Raw genomic sequence first — 19,842 nt, forward strand, 5'->3', positions numbered from 1 at the left:
GATTGTGTTAAATTGCCCTTAGGTGTGTGTGTGTGTGTGTGTGTGTGTGTGTGTGTGTGTGTGTGTGTGTGTGTGTGTGTGTGTGTGTGTGTGTGTGTGTGTGTGTGTGTGTGTGTAAAACCCCAGGATAGTTTCTGGATTCACTGTGACCCAGATGAAAATGTGTAGATAATACAAAACCTTTCTAAATATGTTTTTTCACTCAGTTTGTTGAAGGACATTTTAAAACTCTCCTTTCATGTCACTAGTTTATGCATATTATGCATATTTTAAATATATAACATAATTAAATAATAATAATGATCAATTATTAATAATAAATATGATAATATTTAGTATTTCTGCATATTTTAAATATATAAAATGATAAAATAATAATGAATAATTATTGATAACAATTATAATAAAATTGCAATATTACTGCATATCTTAAATATACAAAATAATTAAATAATAATATTTCATAATTATTAATAACAATTATAATAATAATGTAATATTACTGCATATCTTAAATGGATTTTGTGGTGATGTCTACTGGAATGTAATGTCCATGTAAATTGGGCATCTTAAATGCAGGTTTGTTATTAATGTGTAGTTTAGAAATAAATAATAATAATAATAATAATAATAATAATAATAATAATAATAATAATAATAATAATAATAATAATAATAATGGTTTATTTTAAATGTTACTTTCCCTGAGCTGGACCACAACATACATGTTCCTTTTTCTCGGGCTGAATACCGAATGGATCCTTACTCACTACCTAGGGCTGTTTATCACTTCACTTATTACTGCGCATGCGTACTATGTAGTGCACTCCGATATCAAAAAAGAAGTTGTTTGAGACGCCCTTAAAGACGCCGCGTCCTCTTTCATTGGCCACGCCCCTTCCCTGCTCGCGCTGCTCCCTCATCACCCACCCTACAGATTGACAGTTAAGTGCGCGCGCGTCGCCTCCTCGCTAACTTTACGGAGCTACCGGATTTTTACCGTCGCTTCCGGATCTGATCAGTTTCCTGAAAGCTTGTCGCTCTCTGGATGTAATACCTGAGGAAATGAGAATATAGGAGGGTCCGTGAGCGCAGTGAATAAGGCCAGAGTAAAGGGGTTGAAGGGGTTTTGTTGTGTTCATGGCTGCTGGAGACGGGGCTCAGCTGCCGGCGACACTAGCGGCCAGCAGGAGCGTAGAGAAGGCGCTCGAGGAGGCGGCGGCCAGCGGAGCGCTCGTGCTCTCTAACCGTAAACTTAAGGAGTTTCCACGAACAGCCAGGAATTACGATTTATCCGACATTACACATGCAGGTGAGTCGCTTCCTCTCTGTAATGCGGTGTGGAAAAGAAGAAAAAAAACAAGAGACAAAGCGGATGTAATAGCGTGTAGAATAATTAGCTAACTTCCTTTGTTTCACCTGCTGTGTGTGTGTGTGTGTGTGTCTCTGTGTGTGTCTCTCTCTCTGCGTCTGTGTGTGTGTGTCTCTCTGCGTCTGTGTGTGTCTCTCTCTCTGCGTCTGTGTCTCTGTGTGTGTGTCTCTCTCTCTGCGTCTGTGTGTGTCTCTGTGTGTGTCTCTCTGTCTGTGTGTGTGTCTGTCTCTCTGTGTATCTTTCTGTCTCTCTCTCTGTATCTGTCTCTCTGTATCTGTCTCTCTGTATCTGTCTCTCTGTATCTGTCTCTCTCTCTCTCTCTCTCTCTCTCTCTCTCTCTCTCTCTCTCTCTCTCTCTCTCCACTCTGACATGTGTTGGTAGCTATCAGGAGATCTAGACTGAAGAAACTAAATGATTTGTGCAGCAACATCTCAGAGAAGTGAAGACAAATGAAACTGTACTGCTGTTCACTGAGCTCTCACTACTTAACTACTGGGTTTTTGCTGTGCTTTAATCTATAGAACTGAGTTCACTTCCCTTTTGCGGTTGTGAATCAGCTGAAGGGCTTTAATTCTCAGAGAAAGATGAATCTTGTTGGTATTTCTATCTTTCTTTTCTTTGAAATCTGTAATGTTTTATATCTGGTCATTTGACTTGCGTCTAAATGCTCGCTTCTGTTTTTGTTGTCAATCCTAAAGTTATTGTCATTTACAGAAATGTGAAGGATGCACAGCTGGTAGTCCAGATGAAAAATTGTTTTATCTGCAAATATGTATTGTAGCTACTGTATGAAAACTGGACCGTGTACGAGGAGTCACTGACCTTGGAAATTAAAGGCACCATTCAGTGATCACAGTGCAAACAGATACAGAATCACTTCTTCCTTTCTAAAACCACAGTCATGCAACTGGTAAAAAGTTGATGGTTCTCACCTTGCACATTTAGGCAGGGGAATAGTGAAGACGCGTCTGTCTTAACGCGGGTCATCTCCTACTTACAGCTAAACAGACATCTAAAAAAAAAAAATCAGATCTCTTTCTGAAAGTCCGAACTGCACATTGAGAGTCATAACGTATATCATAACTTAATCGACTCGTGTTTTATTTCGAATGTCAGATCTCCAGACCCACATCCTGTCAACACAGAATGACAGGAGAATGACTTTTGAAATACAGGAGATTGTTGAAACGAGGTTTGATGCCTTGTAACCGACACACAGCATGATGCTGGCACACATGGCCTGCTCTGTAAGAGGAAGTGCTTATGCAAGAGCATAAATTCTTAGAACTTCAGTACATTAAGGTGTAGTATGACTTAAGGGGAGTATTGCAGCATCACATCTTAAATGAAATCTGTAAACTTCATCTCTTGTGTCAGTTAGCAGGACCGTTTCGAGTAAGCGGCAGCATTTCTTTCTTCCTGTGTGTCTTTCACACACGTGCTTCCTCCTAATGGAGCGTCTCTCCCTTGTTCTGAATAATGTATGTGATGTAAACCACACATACAGACCTGTTTCAGGAGACAAGCTGACTAAGCAGTGTGCATATGGAATGTGTTCGCTTGTGTTTTTTCTTTTTTTGGGTGGGGGGTTGTTTGTTTTTTATGGACGTTACTGTCTCCAGACCTTGATTAGATGAATGAAGCATAGTAAGGTTTAGCTCGTCAGATCTCAGGTCTTTTAAATGCTTATCTGTATGTTTTATTGTGTATCTGGAGTCTGAATAAACACTGGTGCTGAGTTTTTCAGGTTGCTGTAGCAACGCCACAAACAATTAGAATCAGGAAACCACATCAGGACACGTTAAGATCAAACTCGCAGTCATATAACACCAGAAAACCTAAGGTGCTTTTCTTACTTTTTAATTATTTTGCCTAGTCTGAGTAACAGCGAAGTGGATGACTTCACTTCACTTGTGTAGCGAGATGGAAATGAAATGTGAACGGATGGGTAAGCTATTTGCGGAAATGCTTCACTCTTCGGTAAGAAAATTGGCGACAGGAACCTTTAACTAATCCGCAAGGGCTTGTAGAAATCAAATGAATTGCAGTGGACTTCACATCTTCAGGGTCCCTGAGCTCAGTTTTCCATGTTTGTGTTTTCTCCCCATATTGGCGTTATTCTGGGTTCTCTGGTTTTCCTCCCAGCTCCTGAAAACCTACTGGTGAGTGTATTGGTGATGATTGATTGGCGTGTCATTCAACATATATTCCTGCCTTGTGCCCGACCATTTTTATAAAAAAATCAGTGTATTGTGTATACGCTATATTTCTGCAGCACTCTCAACAATCAGCTATTTAAAAAAATGCAAACCACGCGCTACAGTTTGCTTGGAAACAGACCAAGGTCACATACAGTATCACTGGCAAACTCCAAAAATAAAAAACACACCATGCTTCAATTCAAACTGACTAACTTTCATAAAGTTCCTGAAAGTGCTCATAATTATTTTGTCGTATTCGGTGTATAGTCATATTTTCGATGCGCATGGCTTCGTGCTCTGAGATAATGATCAGTTAACCAGTCCTGGTGTGAACCTGTGTGGTCCCTCAGCTTGGAGGTAATCACTGGTTTCTGCTCCATGGCATCATGAAGGTGATTATTAGACATGCCTTGGTGGAGCGTTCTCCAGTCCTTAAGCTCCATATTTTTGCTGTCGCAGCCCTTTAGACACCTGAACTGAGCAATAATGGCCACCGATTCGGCTGTGTTGGGAGCTGGGAGAGAGCAGAGATATGGATTATCCTTGGCGTACATAAAGTATGGGCTGGAAACCACTGAAAAATACACCTGTCCAGCCAGGCTTTGTCCATTCAGCGTTTCCTCAGAGGCTTATGATCGAGCACTGTAAAGTGAAGGAAAGTGAGCGTTTAAAGGCTAGGCACTGAGATTAGGCTAATGGACTCTGTGACAATTGAGAGCCTTGTGCAAACTGACTGAAGCCTGCAGGCCCACGTGTCTCGCAGCATATGGGGGCAAGGAGGATGGGGCCCTGTTTTTGTTCTTTGACTGAACATGTATAAACACACACACCCCTGTCTCTCTCTCTCTCTCTCTCTCTCTCTCACACACACACACACACACACACACACACACACACACACACATGAATATTGCTCTGCGATATGGACCAGCTTCCCCCCAGGAAGGTCAGGGGTTCACATGTATGTGTATGTGTGTGCTTTTCTGGCGAACAAAGCTTGGGTTCATAAGACTCATTTTCTCTACAGACCCCTGTGGTCTCGATGCAAATCCTGGCTGCTACTGGACACGAATAATAAAGCCACCGTTGATTTTTGCTTACAGCAGCAATAAATACTAGTCTGGATGGAGAATTAGATAGAAACAAAGCTACTGAAATTGTGTGTGTGCGTAAGAGAGAGTGAATGTACGTGTCTGCCTCTATGTCCGTCCGGTGGTCAATAAATGTTTGTGCTCATCTGCATCCAATACATTGGCCACACCTAGCGCACAAGTATAGAGATTAAGAGAGAGTCTCATTCACAAAAAGAACGTGATAACAAGAGCAAGCGTGTGTGAGACATGGACACATACACACGCAATGCCACAACTAAGCAGAGCAGCAGATGACAGGGGAGTGCTGGGGGAGAAGGGTTATTTAGGGTGGAAAGGGTTATAATGAAATGAACTGGTGGGCTGCTACTATTATGTTCACTCAACCCCCTCCTCAGCTAGACACATTCAGTCTCTCTCTCTCTCTCTCTCTGTCTCTCTCTCGCACACACTCACACACACGCACGCGCACACACACACACACACACACACACACACACACACACACACACACGCATGCGCACACACACTAAAACCCACAAGACCATCTCATATAACATTAGTGTTTTCCTTTTAATAAACCCTCTCACTTTCATTTGAGTTCTGTATTGATTCCCCCCCCCCCCCCACACACACAGGTTAACGTAAGTCTCGTCCTGATATCTTAAAGGGTCTCGCATAAGGACCCAGCAGCGGTAGAACAACAACTTTAACCACTGAGCCACCACTTAAAAGATCTGTTTGTTTTTGCCAAGCATGTGTTTCTTTTGTACACACATTTACTGAATGAACAAATATAAGGTGCTGAATGTTATTTGTTCAATGCTGAATGGACGATACACATTTTAATTATTATTATTATTATTATTATTATTATTATTATTATTATTATTAATAATAGCTGGTCAGGGGCATGGCAGATTTGGAGCCTATTCCAGAAACCCTGTGCATATGGCATGGCTCCAGGACGGAGCGCCAGTCCAGCGCACTCACTCTTTCACACCTACAGGCAATTAAACTCTGACTAAAAGCCATTGGTGCAGGTTCAAATCCTGGTTTCTGGGAGGCTTATGAGAGGTGGGAGGAAACCAGAGAACCAGGAGGAAACCCTGTTTTGTTTGACACAGGGAAAAGCCAGACTGACAGTAAATTGAGTAACTTAACACGCAGGCTGAAAACAAAGGCCGTTGAGATCTCAGGCTGGAAAACACAACCTGCTGTGCCATAATGCAGCTCTTTTATTTACAGTTCTCTTAAGACAAAAACACCCTTCACGTGTAGAACGTGGGAATCAGGGATTTGAATAGATCTTTGTGGAGTTTTTATATTTGCTTGTTTGCACAAGAAGGAGAGAAGTGAAAACAGCAGAATGGATGGGTTACATTTCCCACGTCTCTCTAAGCTAGCACTGATTGAAATGTCTTCTATCCCGTCATTCCTTTAAGATGGAAAACTTTTTTCTTTCTTCTTCTTCTTCTTCTTCTTCTTCTTCTTCTTCTTCTTCTTCTTCTTCTTCTTCTTCTTCTTCTTCTTCAAATCGGCGCTAGATATTAGAAGTAAGTCAAGCTTGAGCTAGCACACAGCAGTGACCCTAGGGCACAGTCTGCAGTTTACATGTGGGTGCACCTCTGTTGTGGTGGCATTTATAATGCGGGTACATCAGAACATTCCGCCTTTTCAAGCTTTATAACCTTTGAACTCGAATGCATGGCACAAACGCTGAGCTTTCGCGGAACATTAGGCCTGAGACGTCAAGCATTAAATTCTCACCAGCCTTTAAAATGACAAGCTGCTTGTACGTTTGTGGCCGAGGCCTTTGCCATGGAGTGGTCAGCTACCGACAGACACGGTTAGCTACCACTGCTTGTTCCTCTAGGAATCAGGATGTCATGTCCTGTTGAGATGTGAGCGTGAGATGTTACTTCATGTTTTGCTACCACTCTATTTCTAAAGATAGGGTGAAAGCGTATCATCTGTACACTCACGTCCACTTCAATAGGAACACCTGTGCACTTGCACGGTCATAAAATTATCCAGTCTTGTAATCATGATTCAAGGTCCCGTGGTTGTAATCATGATTCAAGGTCCCATGGTTGCTTACACAAACAAAAAACATCCACAGAGTTTCAGTTCTGTGGGCAGAAACAAAATGTTTGGTGAGAGGAGAGATTTTTTTTACCTTGAAAAATGACCAGACTGGTTTGAGCTTTTCGACATGAAGGTGACCTTAACTCAAGTTATTACTGTTTACAACTGTGTTGAGCAGAAAAGCAACCCAAAATTCACAGCTTGTTTAAGTTTGAGACGGATAATCTCCAACAGCAGAAGACCGTACTGGATTCCACACCCATCAGCCAAGAACAAGATGCTACAGCGGGTACAGGCTCACCAGAACCCAATGGATATTGTGTGTGTGTGTGTGTGTGTGTGTGTGTGTGTGTGTGTGTGTGTGTCTATAGATTGGGGTGTTGGGGACCTTGCCTGTCTTCAGCTGTCCAGTTTCTGTGAACCTCCTGTGACCATTGAAGGTGCACGATTTTATGCATCTGGAGATTTGTATGAAAGAGCAGGTTTTCCTAATAAAGTGGTCTGTCAGTGAACGTAGAATAAAGCAAAATTCACATATACGGTCATTTTTATCAGTGCAAGTCTCCAGTCGCTGTACTATAAAGTCATCAGTAGGCTTTCCTATTACTGGTTGCTTTAGTAGTAATGTTCGACATTGGGCGACAGCTAGTATTCGGATTAACCGCAGTCGCTGCGAAAATGAACGATTTAGCCAGGGGAACACACTGTCACTCACTCAATCATTTTCTACTGCTTATCCGAACTACCTCGGGTCACGGGGAGCCTGTGCCTATCTCAGGCGTCATCGGGCATCAAGGCAGGATACACCCTGGACGGAGTGCCAACCCATCACAGGACACACTCCAGGAGAACATTTCTGTGTAAAATTCATTAGTGTGTATGTATATATGCCTCACGTGATATGAGATGAAGGAGAAGCAGTGTGAAGTGTGCAAGATCGTGTATGCTTTACCGTCTTTACAACTTTTCTCAACTTTCGTCCCAACCACGTACAGTAAGTATTCCGTATAACTCTGATGAACAATTTGTCCTGAGACAACTTGCTTGACCTGTTGAACCTGGGATTTTCTTCATGATCCCATGCCTTGAACTGATTTATTTTCCTTGCTTCAGTATCCAACCATGTCAGTTTAATGAGCTAAAAAAACTTACAAGTAGGCGGTTTGTTTGGAAACAATAGACAAAAAAATCTCCATGATGTAGTTTACAGCCTACTCTGCTTCCAAGCACAGTAGGTGGGGGGGTTATTTTTTTCCTGAAATGTGTCTGTGTGTGTCTGTGTGTGTGTGTGTGTGTGTGTGTGTGTGTTCCTTTAACATGCATGTATACCTCCAGTACTCACAAGCACAATGTCTCATCTGTGTGTGACTGCACGGTTGTGGGTTTGTATGTTGAGATATATATATTTGACACGCAGGGTTGCGCAGTTCGTCTCTGCCGCTTCCCCTCACATATGCATTTCCTTTACACAGCTCCCGGATGTGGGCTCTCCCTCTTCAGCTTCTGCATTTTGTACTTTCTTGTTATAGTCATACTCCTTTCGATCTCGGTCTTAAAGCTTAACAGATGGTAAGCAGTATAAGTTCCAGTTTCGAAATGAAAATCCGTGAGCGAGTAATCGATCTTTCGGTGACATAAACCAGGGTGCATCACTTCTTTTCTTTTCTTTTTTTGTTCTCATTCAACAACTCTTGGTTACTTTTTGTAGTCATATATTAGTTAGTTAAATTGTGCACTAGTACCTGTAGTGTACTAGTGAGGTAAGTGTATATGAATAACCAGGGAACAGGCAACTCTGTGTAGATCTGAGTGCACAAAAACAGCGTGTCACCAGTTAAATTTTGGACGTGACCTTTCTTCAAATGAAAGGTTTTAGCATTTTCATTTTCTCTCTGTGTTTAAGCATGTAGTAAGCAGGAAAGATGTGCCAACTTTGCACTACTCTTGACCTTGTGCAGTGCTGTCATTATTTCCCCATGCATGCATGCTCCTAATTCTCAAAACGCGCAGGCGAATGAATCTGCCAAGCAAAAATAAAACAGCCGACCATCAGCTAGGTTGTGTCTGGTCTGTCAGGGTGCGAAGCGCTTGCACCTTAAGTACAGCATTATAGCACTTTCACCCTAACCACATTGAAGCATATTCTGAATGAAACCAGTCAGGAAGGGAATGTTTGGTTAATGAACAGCCCAGACGAGTAATGGGCTTGTCCCCGGTCCCCCGGCGACTTGTCAACCCCTGAAGGACATTGTGGGATAGTACGTGAAAAGTCCCATTCTAGTTGTACACGTAAGCAGATAAACTTGTCATGTTGGACTGGTGGATAAAAAACGAAATAAAAAATCCCAAATGCCAGGTAACTTCCTTTATAACCGAGAATTTGCAAGCGGTGAAGAGCCTAAGGCAAATCTCAGTTCCTCCGAAAACTGATGCTTTACTGGTACACGAGGCTCAGTTGTTTATGTACTTCAGCTTATTTCCATGGTGAGATTGGGGCGACGCAGCAAAGCGTGTCTCTTTCCTTTTTGTTTGTTTGTTTGTTTTGTTTGTTTATTTATTTAACACCAGTTATCTTTTGACATACCATACAACCACATGCCCTCAACTCAGCTGGTGGTTGTTTTGAGAACTAGTATAGAATGAATCACGAGTGATGTGTTTTTCAGGAAGTATTATTCGTTCAGACCGGTTGTTTTATTTGGTTGCCATTTTGCATGCCTTTGTCTGGGGATTGCTAAATAGGTAAAGGATCATATGTGACTAACAAATAGTTTGCTGGCTTGCTGTAACACAGTATTGCTAGGCAATAACAGTCCATTTAAAACGTAAAGGGGTTTGTGCATCATGGTTTGGTTGAAGTAGCTTTCATAGAGACTAATAATATCCATCACTTCAGCAGAGACCGAGTGGCAGCACTTTGACTCTTTAGTGTTACATGTTTAGACAGGAGATAATGGCCCTGTATTGTGCTTTACTGGAAATTAGGACCAGACCTTATCAATCGATTTATTGATGATTGGCCTTAATGCTTCTTTTATATTAGAAATATACTTGTGTGTGTGTGTGTGTGTGTGTAGGTGTGGCAATATGTCAGTGGTTGAGAGGCGGAGATGTTTCATTTATATTTATTATCTTTCTATATATATAAATGATGTAAGGATTTTGACATGACGGGGCATGAAGTTATAGGAAAACATCCAATGACCCGGTGGTGTGATGCGGTTATCTAATAACAGCACATCCATTAGTGATTTACTCCTCATACACTTCAGCAATTTCCTGCATTAACAATTTATTACAGCAAAATAAGTCTCACTTTTCTGTCGGTTTATATTTTCTTTTAAAAAAGCCTACAAAACCAACGAGTTCCTGTTATCACATGTTACAGGAACTGTAAAATAACAATCCCTCACCAGCCTCTCTTTTAAAATGAATCATTAAAAAAAAATACAGTTTGTCATGGGGTTTTTGCCACAACACGATTTATCTTTCTGTGTCTGAAAACGTTAAGTTCCAGCTTTACCTCTGACTGTTAAAGTGCTGGAACTGGAGACACCTTCCAATCATCTTAAATGAACATTAACTTACTGATGATGAGCAAGTTTGCAGGTTGGAGCTTGTGTCCTTACTATAGATATCTGTACAACTTTATAGTGTAATTTGCCTGGCAGTCAGAATCTCTCACCACATCGTGCTGTTGTAGAAAGTTCATCGTTCTGAGTCACATTCAGTAATTCAACAGTGCTGTCGCTTGTTAAAGATATTTCTTCTATTTCCAATTTTGAAACAGATTTGTCATGGGGATTAAGGTTTGTGCTTAACGTAACAGACAGATTAAGTTAAATATAGTGGTTTTTAATAAAGCTTACAGACGGTTAATTGTTTAAGTAGCCAACATTTAAATACTCCAGTGGATATTTGAGTATTTATTATGCTTTATGCCCCCCCCCCCCACACACACACACACAACAGCCAGAAACCGCAAGCAATACGTAGTATAATTTTAATCGAATACCTGTTCGTGATTATTCAGTATGATCTCCATGATCTGATGCTACCTTGTTAATCTGCTTGCTATTTATATAATTAAGTCAACAATGGTAGAATTAGACTTCATTAAATTGTGTGGCTCAAGTGGTTAAGGCTCTGGGTTGTTGATGGGTTTGTCAGGCGAGTTCAAGCCCCAGGACTGCCAAGCTGCCCTTAACCCTCCCTGCTCCAGGGGCCCTGTATCATGCTGTAGCTGCCTCTGCACTCTGACTACAACCTCCTCAGTTGGGATATGTGAAGAAAAGTATTCCACTCTGATGTAATGTGTATGCAGCAATAATCAAGTCTTCCAATGCCCCCAATTCAGATTTATAATCCTCTATAGTCTTAAGGGTGGCACAGATGGGGCACAATAGTCTTTAACTACTTGTGAAGTTTAGCAGTCTTAAAGAAACAGTAATAAAAACAGCCTGTTTTAGAGGGTGGAAAAGGGGACACTTTTTGCACACAAAGAAACGAGGTGAGAAAAATAATGCTACAAAAACCTTGTAGTATATGTGACCATGAAAACATCTGAGCTCGTGGTTTGTACCGTGCTTATTTTGTTTGTGTAACGTTCTTCCAATCCAGCACACACCCCTTTAGCTTAAGTTTAGACATAGTCTTCCAGACTAACAGCAGCATTAGCATCATTAGAGAGTGAATAGTGGTTTGAATAATATATGCTGGCCTGCTCTCTTATGTAACTAAAAGCTCTTTATTGTCCTGCTGCCTTGACTCCAGTGTGCCCAGATGGTGCACTCAGCACCTCCCATTAGACATTAGAGAAGCTACAGGGCGTGCTGGATTGGGGGTGGTGTGTGTGTGTGTGTGTGTGTATGCTGGGGGTGTTTTGTGTGTGTGTGTGTGTGTGTGTGTATGTGAGGATGGATATAGGGCCACACCAGACCTTTGGCATAGATTATCTGGTCCAGTGCTAAAGGATTAAAGCAGTAAAAAGTCACTCTGGTGTCTGGTCTGTTTTTCAGAGCTCCAGTGCAACGTGCTGCATTGCTTTGGTATTAAACACTCTTTGTATCTTTTCCAAGTTTTATATCAGCACCTAATTAAAACATGACAAGCACTGGACCTGTTTTTATGGCTGGAATGTTGAGCTATGATGTGGCTTTCATGCTCAAGATGCTTGTTCTTGAAGCCCATCTGTTTCCTATTTATGGCAAATTTATTCTACTTAAAATAGCAGCTATTCCACCGTTATCACCGCCGTCACCGCTTTGTTTTCGTTCGAACGAACCAAAAAAATCAAGCAGGCCACACGTTATAGTGGAGGAACAGATATCAGTTTTAAAGCTTCGCTCTTGTTTTGATGCAAGTGATTCGGTCGTTATGGTTACAGGACACATCCTCCAACCACACGCACACTATGTACGATTTAATCTACTTAACTCTACTAGAAATGACCTGAATGATAGCGTCATACAGAGAGACGGGGGTGTTTAGACCTTTGAATGTTTACTAAGTCGAATAATTTTCTCCATTTGTGTAAAAAAAAAAAATATATTCTTTTAGTCAGAGTCTGAATTGTCCTGCAGTTATACACTCGATATTCATTACACAATTCTTATCTAATAAATAAAATGAAAATGTTCATTCCTGTTATCACTTGCATTATAGCTCTCTCGTATAAGACAAAAGAAAATGTTACTGAGATACTGAAAGTCTTTCCTGTGCTGAAAAACAAAGGTTAATCTCCGTACCATTGAATTTCTTTTCTCCGTAAGCTGTAGAATAGACACAATCCCCTGCGAGTGAGTCGTTACTATAGAAACGCTTCAGAACGTTTATTAACTTCAATAAAAACCCGTGATTTGATTTAAAGCCTGCACGACTGTCAGGGGTTGCAGAGAAAGGAAAACGATCCAAACCTGACCGACCAATCAGATTAGAGAATTCGACAGCACCGTGGTATAAAATACAGCATACAACATGGAGTCTCATGAGAGACAAAGCGTTCTGGATGAACCTGTTTGTGCTTTAAGCATGTTTTCTGAGAAGCATTCAGTCAACCGGTGGCTCTCTTGCCAGGCCTGGCTCATGCAGAAGAACAGTGAGTCCTGAGGCTGTTCTTTGTTGATCCTGAGCCACGGTGTAGCAGGTCAGATTAGATTAATCACACCAGTTCTACCATGTCGTGTGCGTTGGTGAACCAGAGCTCATGGTTTAGTTGGAGAGAGAGAGTGTCTGGGAGTCGGTGCTGTCCAGGTAGTGATCGCTCTCCGCTTCAAACGCCACCCGGAAGACTTTGCATAGGCGGTGAGAGGATGCATTTTGTCATGACATTTTTTTTTTTCATATTAAGTGGCTCTGAATACCAGGGGGAAAAAAGACACACTTAGACTGAGGGTTTAATGCGAAAGAGAGGCTTCTTAAATGTTTACGTGATCTCTTTGACAGTAAAGACAAAGAATACAGTGTAGTCTGAGTGCAGGGGTACTGTAGACACACACACACACACACACACGGGCATGGTTGTAGGGCCTCTGTTCATTGCATGTCTGGGGGTTGTGCAGGACGCTGCCTTATGGTGCTTTTCAGTTGGCACGCAGCAGCATGAAACACACATTGCTGCAAGACAGGCCGGTGCTGTTAACAGCAGCTCTTCAGACACATGGCACCGGACACTCCCAGACATGAAGAGGGCTCCTGGGAAATTTATTTTGGTATTCCAGAGAAAGACAGAACCCCACAGATGTGACTAAACCCCTCTCTAGTGAATTTGACTCTAAGGCCTATTATGAACTTGTATAGATGTTTGCTAACAACCACATTATTGTCATATAACCAGTTTGCTTTCAGAGAAGCATTTTGTCTAACTGTCTATTCTTCTTTATAAACTTTGGGTTTAACTTTCTAATCTATACATCTTTAAACCAAAAATAAGACACCGGAGGACGCAACTGGGTACCTGAATACAACATGAATTGGAAGCTTGTAATTTAACGGAGTTGACGCTTCACGTTTAGCGATTAAAACGTGATCTCCTTTTGAAAGGAGACTTTCTAAAGCTTTGTGGATATTCAGTAGCATGAATTTAACAGTTGTATGGGGTTTTTTGTTTTTGTTTTATACCAGGCTAGCTCCTATAACGTAAATGAGAACATAAAAAACGTCTTTCATGGATGTAACGAAAGAAATGCATTTTATATATTTTTTTGGATAAACGGATAAAATACTCTTTTGTTTTGTGTTTCTTATGTTCTGTAAAGCTGCTTTGAGAAAATACAAATAAAAAATGAATTGAATTTTATTATTATATAAAACATTCTTAACTCTCTAAACTCTCTGTAGATTTGTTGTGTTTTATTCATTAGTTCATTTACAGCAGTTTAAATGAAAGTACAGTAAGTGATAAAATGTACAAGGTCATGACATGATCTGCTTCATTATTTTACCTCCTGAAGACATCAGACAAATGTCTTTAAGGACGTGTGCAAGTTTACTTAACTTTTTGGTCCTAAAGATTAAGTGATGAAGTGAGCAGAATGGCTGAGGATGAATAAGTGTTTTCTCGGACCGTAAGTCCCGCCTGCTGCTCAGAACACGTTCACATCTCAGCTCCATTCTCGCACATCACAGTGATGGAGCAGCAGTTCAGTCGACTCATGCTGGCTCGTGTTTTTGTTCTTTCACTCCTTTTGTCCTTCTCCTTTTCTTCTTTTCTGCCTCATTTCAGTGCTCTTTTTCATGCACTCTCCGGCATTGTCCCGGTCCTGTTACTCATTCACTCCTGTCGTCTCCCTACCCCTCCTCTCACTTTTCAAAACAGTGACTCTGTGCATGACGCATCACCCCTGTGAATCTGGCCTGCACACACAAACACGTACAACCAGCGTCAGGTTTCATGATCGCATCTGTCTGGATGCAGGTGGGAGACTGAATGGAAAACATAAACGCATGACTTTGACTTAAAATTTAAAACCCACACAGACACAAACTCTGACTAAAGCAGGAGGGTGGAATCAGAGCTGTGTGTGTGTGTGTGTGTGTGTGTGTGTGTAATGATTGGGTTAGGTCATACTGTATGTGATTAGTATTCTAGCACAGGCACTCCCAGGTGTGTGTCTGTGCCTATTTATGGGCATGCGGGAGTTTATCCTACTTGCTAATCAGCTTTAACTAATCTTACTGTGTGTGTGTGTGTGTGTGTGTGTGTGTGTGTGTGTGTGTGTGTGTGTGTGTGTGTGTGTGTGTGTGTGTGTGTGTGTGTGTGTGTGTTTTGCATTTGTGACAGGTGGTCTGCTGCCCACTCTCTTTGTCTGTCTCTCACATTTAGTACAAACTGGATCTCTCTCTCTCTCTCTCTCTCTCTCTCTCTCTCTCTCTCTCTCTCTCTCTCTCTCTCTCTCTCTCTCTCTCTCCACTCTGTGTTTCTGTCCCCCTATCTCTCTCTCTCTCAGACACACACACACACACACACACACACACACACACACACACACACACACACACACACACACACACACACTGTATCATTGTTATAAAGTAGTTTTTGCTAGTTACTTCTCTCCAGTGTAACATAAGACAGCCTTGCATCTGCTGTGTGTATGTCTCAACTAACACGCCCAAATGTACACACAGACACATACGGAACACACATACACACACATACACACACGGATACACACCAAAACTCCAGTGCTTGAGACGGTGTTAAAATAGAAGTGGCGCTGGCGAGTCTTACCCAGATTAGCATTCTTAAGTTCGATTTCAGGAGGTGTTTTGCAGTGCGCCGTTTAACATCGTGTGTTTAAAAGGGAATCGTACGTTCAAGAACAGGGAGAAGAAGAAGATGCATGTAGTCGAACATGTAAATTGCATTTGTAATGGATATGTTTTCTGTTTCTGTTTACTTTGATTTCTGCTACTTCCCTTGTTAGGCTACACAGTAAAAAGGTTGGGTCATTTTGGGAACGAAAAACAATGAGTCATAACTTTGTCTCAACCTGCCTGCTTTTCTATTATTCTTAATTTATTATAAGCCTATATAACTGTCTAATGTGTTCATTCTCATCATGTGTTCGTACTACGAGTAGTTTAATTACGTAGTTCTTGGACGTCTCCAAGGATGTAATTTAGGTATGTTTTATGAGGACAGCGAGTGTGCCAGGTTTGGCTCGACTGATTTCTGATTGGTTGCTGGAGTAACAAGTCTTGTAGGAGCCTAAATATTTAAACAGTCATTTAACATGAAAAAAAGTGGCAGTTTTGAGACTGAGAGATGAAGACGGCTTAAATCTAAACGCATACGTACTTGCTTATCTACGCACTCGTTCCTTTTTGCACTGGCAACCTTCAAACCGTTCAAATCTGTCTTTGTTAATGCGAGCCTTTTGTTCACACTAAGAAATACAAAGAAATGCAACATAGTGGAAAGAAATAGGTAGAGGATGTACTCTGACACATTGGCAAACAAACAGAGAAGTGAAAGCTTTATGGACACAATAAAAGGGAGAAGTTTGTAGCAGATGAACTGTAGCAGATGATATAGTGTAAATGAACAAGATAAAAAAAATAATAAATCCATGCAGCACAATGAACATCTGAATGAAGCGGCAGCTGATGCCACGTAGCAGTGAACACAATCTCTGCATATCTGTGTTTGAATTTTACCCACTTTAATGTTTGTAATCTTTGAGCACTAATTCATCGCTGTTAATGCTGAATAAGTGACGATATGATGGTGCACATTCTCCAGTTTCCACTGGGAAAGCTGTTTGTTACTCTAATGCTGGGCACATCGGTGTTTCTCTCTTTCTCTCCCTTCTCCCTTGTTTGGCTGGGAAACGGGTGTTACGCCTGGGAATTCACAGTCTCTTATGAGTTGGATGGGGAGTGTGTGTGTGTGTGTGTGTGTGTGTGTGTGTGTGTGTGTGTGGGAAGCACTTCCTTGCCAAATGAAATGGCTGAACAAAAGACATGTAGTGCATATCTAAAGAGAGCTAGAATGCACACACGCACACACACACACACACACACACACACACACACACACACACGTAGACACTTTTTACCCATTGCCCTACTGTCTCTATCTCTTTGAAAAAACCTGTCATAGTAGGATGAAGACCCACTGTCTCTAACTCACTCACTCTAACTCACTCACTCACTCACTCATTCTAACTCACTCACTCATTCTAACTCACTCACTCATTCTAACTCACTCACTCACTCTAACTCACTCACTCACTCACTCACTCACTCACTCATTCTAACTCACTCACTCACTCACTCATTCTAACTCACTCACTCACTCACTCATTCTAACTCACTCACTCACTCTAACTCACTCACTCACTCACTCATTCACTCTAACTAACTCAAACAACTCACTCATTCTAACTCACTCACTCTAATGCACTCACTCTAACGCACTCACTCACTCACTCTAACGCACTCACTCTAATGCACTCACTCTAATTCACTCACTCTAACTCACTCACTCACTCACTCACTCTAACGCACTCACTCACTCACTCTAACTCACTTACTCATTCTAATTCACTCACTCTAACTCACTCACTCTAACGCACCTACTCTAATGCACTCACTCTAACACACTCACTCACTCACTCTAACTCACTCACTCACTCACTCTAACGCACTCACTCACTCACTCTAGCTCACTCACTCACTCTAACTCACTCACTCTAACGCACTCACTCACTCACTCTAACTCACTCACTCACTCACTCTAACTCACTCACTCACTCTAACTCACTCACTCACTCACTCTGACTCACTCACTCACTCTAACTCACTCACTCTAATGCACTCACTCTAACGCACTCACTCACTCACTCTAACTCACTCACTCACTCACTCTGACTCACTCACTCACTCTAACTCACTCACTCTAATGCACTCACTCTAACTCACTCACTCACTCACTCTAACTCACTCACTCACTCTGACTCACTCACTCACTCTAACTCACTCACTCTAATGCACTCACTCTAACGCACTCACTCACTCACTCTAACTCACTCACTCACTCTAACTCACTCACTCTAACTCACTCACTCACTCTAACTCACTCACTCTAACTCACTCACTCACTCTAACTCACTCACTCTAACTCACTCACTCACTCTAACTCACTCACTCTAACTCACTCACTCACTCTAACTCACTCACTCACTCTAACTCACTCACTCTAACTCACTCACTCACTCTAATGCACTCACTCTAACGCACTCACTCTCACTCACTCTAACTCATTCTAACACACGCACACACACACACGCACACACACACACACACACACACACACACAGACACATATATAATGTATGTATGTATGTATGTATGTATATACACATAGACATTATATAGAGAACATTGTGCTCTGGGTTTGCTCAGGCCCTGTAATTAACATCCTCTCTTCTCTATAAATACACCATGAGCTAGTGTCCAGAACTGCTGAGAAAGAAAGTGTGCATGTGTGTGTGGCGTGTAGGAGTGAGGCTTTGGGAAATCTGGACTGAAGATGTAACATTTCGTGTTAAGGATTGATTAAAAACAAACCGTGATAATGTATAGAAGGAGGTTTATTATTATTATTATTATTATTATTATTATTATTATTATTATTATTATTATTATTATTGTTTGCATTGATGTTGCCATGTGACAGAGCAACAGGTCAATTCCTTGTGTAGCTGCAATTCTGGTGACATGAGGCAGTGATGACCAGCTTTAATTATATGATTAAAGCAGACTAATTCATATGATTGGTTTCTCTACTTCTAACACTTGGTTAGTAGGAACTCTGCTTTTTTTTCTTAAGGATGGCACAAGACGCTGCTCAGAGAAATGAAAGAGAAAGATGTGAAAGCCTTTTTTCACCCTGTTGTCAGTGCTGATAAAGCAAGACAATAGCCAGCAAGTCTAACAAGATTCACGGTTGCTAAATGAAACTGGTAAATAAAAAAAAATCTAGAATTGAAAGAATGTGCTTTTGAAGTGAGTGTACTGTTTGGATAGTCAGTGCCCATTCTACATCATAGATTTGGTACTAAATGAAATATTGAAACACAAAGAAGTCAAGGAACCTTAAACCCCTAAAACTTTACTTACATCAGTGACACAGTGTAATCCAAATGTTCTTGTGTTCCATGAAGATAAAGAGAAAACATAAAAATCCTAAAGTTTTTATTCAATAAAATTTGTCTTTCAGACATCACGTTTATAGATGACGGATGGACGATAGTTAGACAGATAGATGGATGGGCGGACAGAGACAAATAGATAGATGGATAGACAGACAGATGGATAGGCGGACAAACAGGGATGGGTATATAAATGGACGGATAACTGGATGGGCAGATGGACAGATAGGTGAATGGGCAGACGGACGGACATGCAGGCAGACGGACGGACATGCAGACAGACGGACAGGAAGGCAGGCAGGCAGTCGGACAGGCAGGCAGTCGGACCGACGGACAGGCAGGCAGACGGACAGGCAGGCAGATGGACAGGCAGGCAGGCAGGCACACGGACAGGCAGGCAGGCAGGCACACGGACAGGCAGGCAGGCAGTCGGCAGGCAGGCAGTCGGACAGGCAGGCAGACGGACGGACAGACAGGCAGGCACACGGACAGGCAGGCAGGCAGTCAGATGGACGGACGGACAGGCAGACGGACGGACAGGCAGACGGACGGACAGGCAGGCAGACGGACGGACAGGCAGGCAGGCAGACGCATTCCATGACTGCATTAAGGTGTTTGTTTCTGAGTGGCTGAATGTGGAACAGGAGACATAATGTACTCATCAGTTCACATAATCAACATTGCAGCTCAGCTTTCCAACTTCTGTACAGTTTGCAAATTACTGACTAACAATTAAAACCCAGCAGGTGGACCAGTTTTTCTCACAGGTTGTTACTGTTCTTCTGCTCAAGTGTAATTGTATTTATTCAACACATTTCCACAATTACTGAAACATTATTGATTGGATATTTTTGAATATATTTGAATGCTTCCTTGTCATTTGCATTTATTTCTAGTTGGTTTCTGGACAAAGCACGGTGACATCAGTGAC

At 41.7% G+C, this 19,842-nt stretch overlaps 1 protein-coding gene across 2 annotated transcripts in view; it reads left to right on the forward strand.

Moving 5' to 3' along the window:
- The first annotated feature begins 916 nt into the window (after positions 1–916).
- lrch4 (leucine-rich repeats and calponin homology (CH) domain containing 4) overlaps positions 917–19,842 on the forward strand; it is a 34,272-nt gene continuing 15,346 nt past the window's right edge. Inside the window, exon 1 of one of the 2 annotated variants that reach the window (XM_027134394.2) lies at positions 917–1,312. In XM_027134394.2, coding sequence (XP_026990195.1) covers positions 1,141–1,312 — 172 coding nt within the window. In that variant the 5' untranslated portion in view covers positions 917–1,140. The remainder of the gene's footprint in view (positions 1,313–19,842) is intronic. The other variant, XM_027134395.2, reaches the window with a different exon arrangement.

The sequence above is a fragment of the Tachysurus fulvidraco genome, chromosome 1, assembly GCF_022655615.1.
Source record: "Tachysurus fulvidraco isolate hzauxx_2018 chromosome 1, HZAU_PFXX_2.0, whole genome shotgun sequence".
Lineage (NCBI taxonomy): Eukaryota > Metazoa > Chordata > Actinopteri > Siluriformes > Bagridae > Tachysurus > Tachysurus fulvidraco.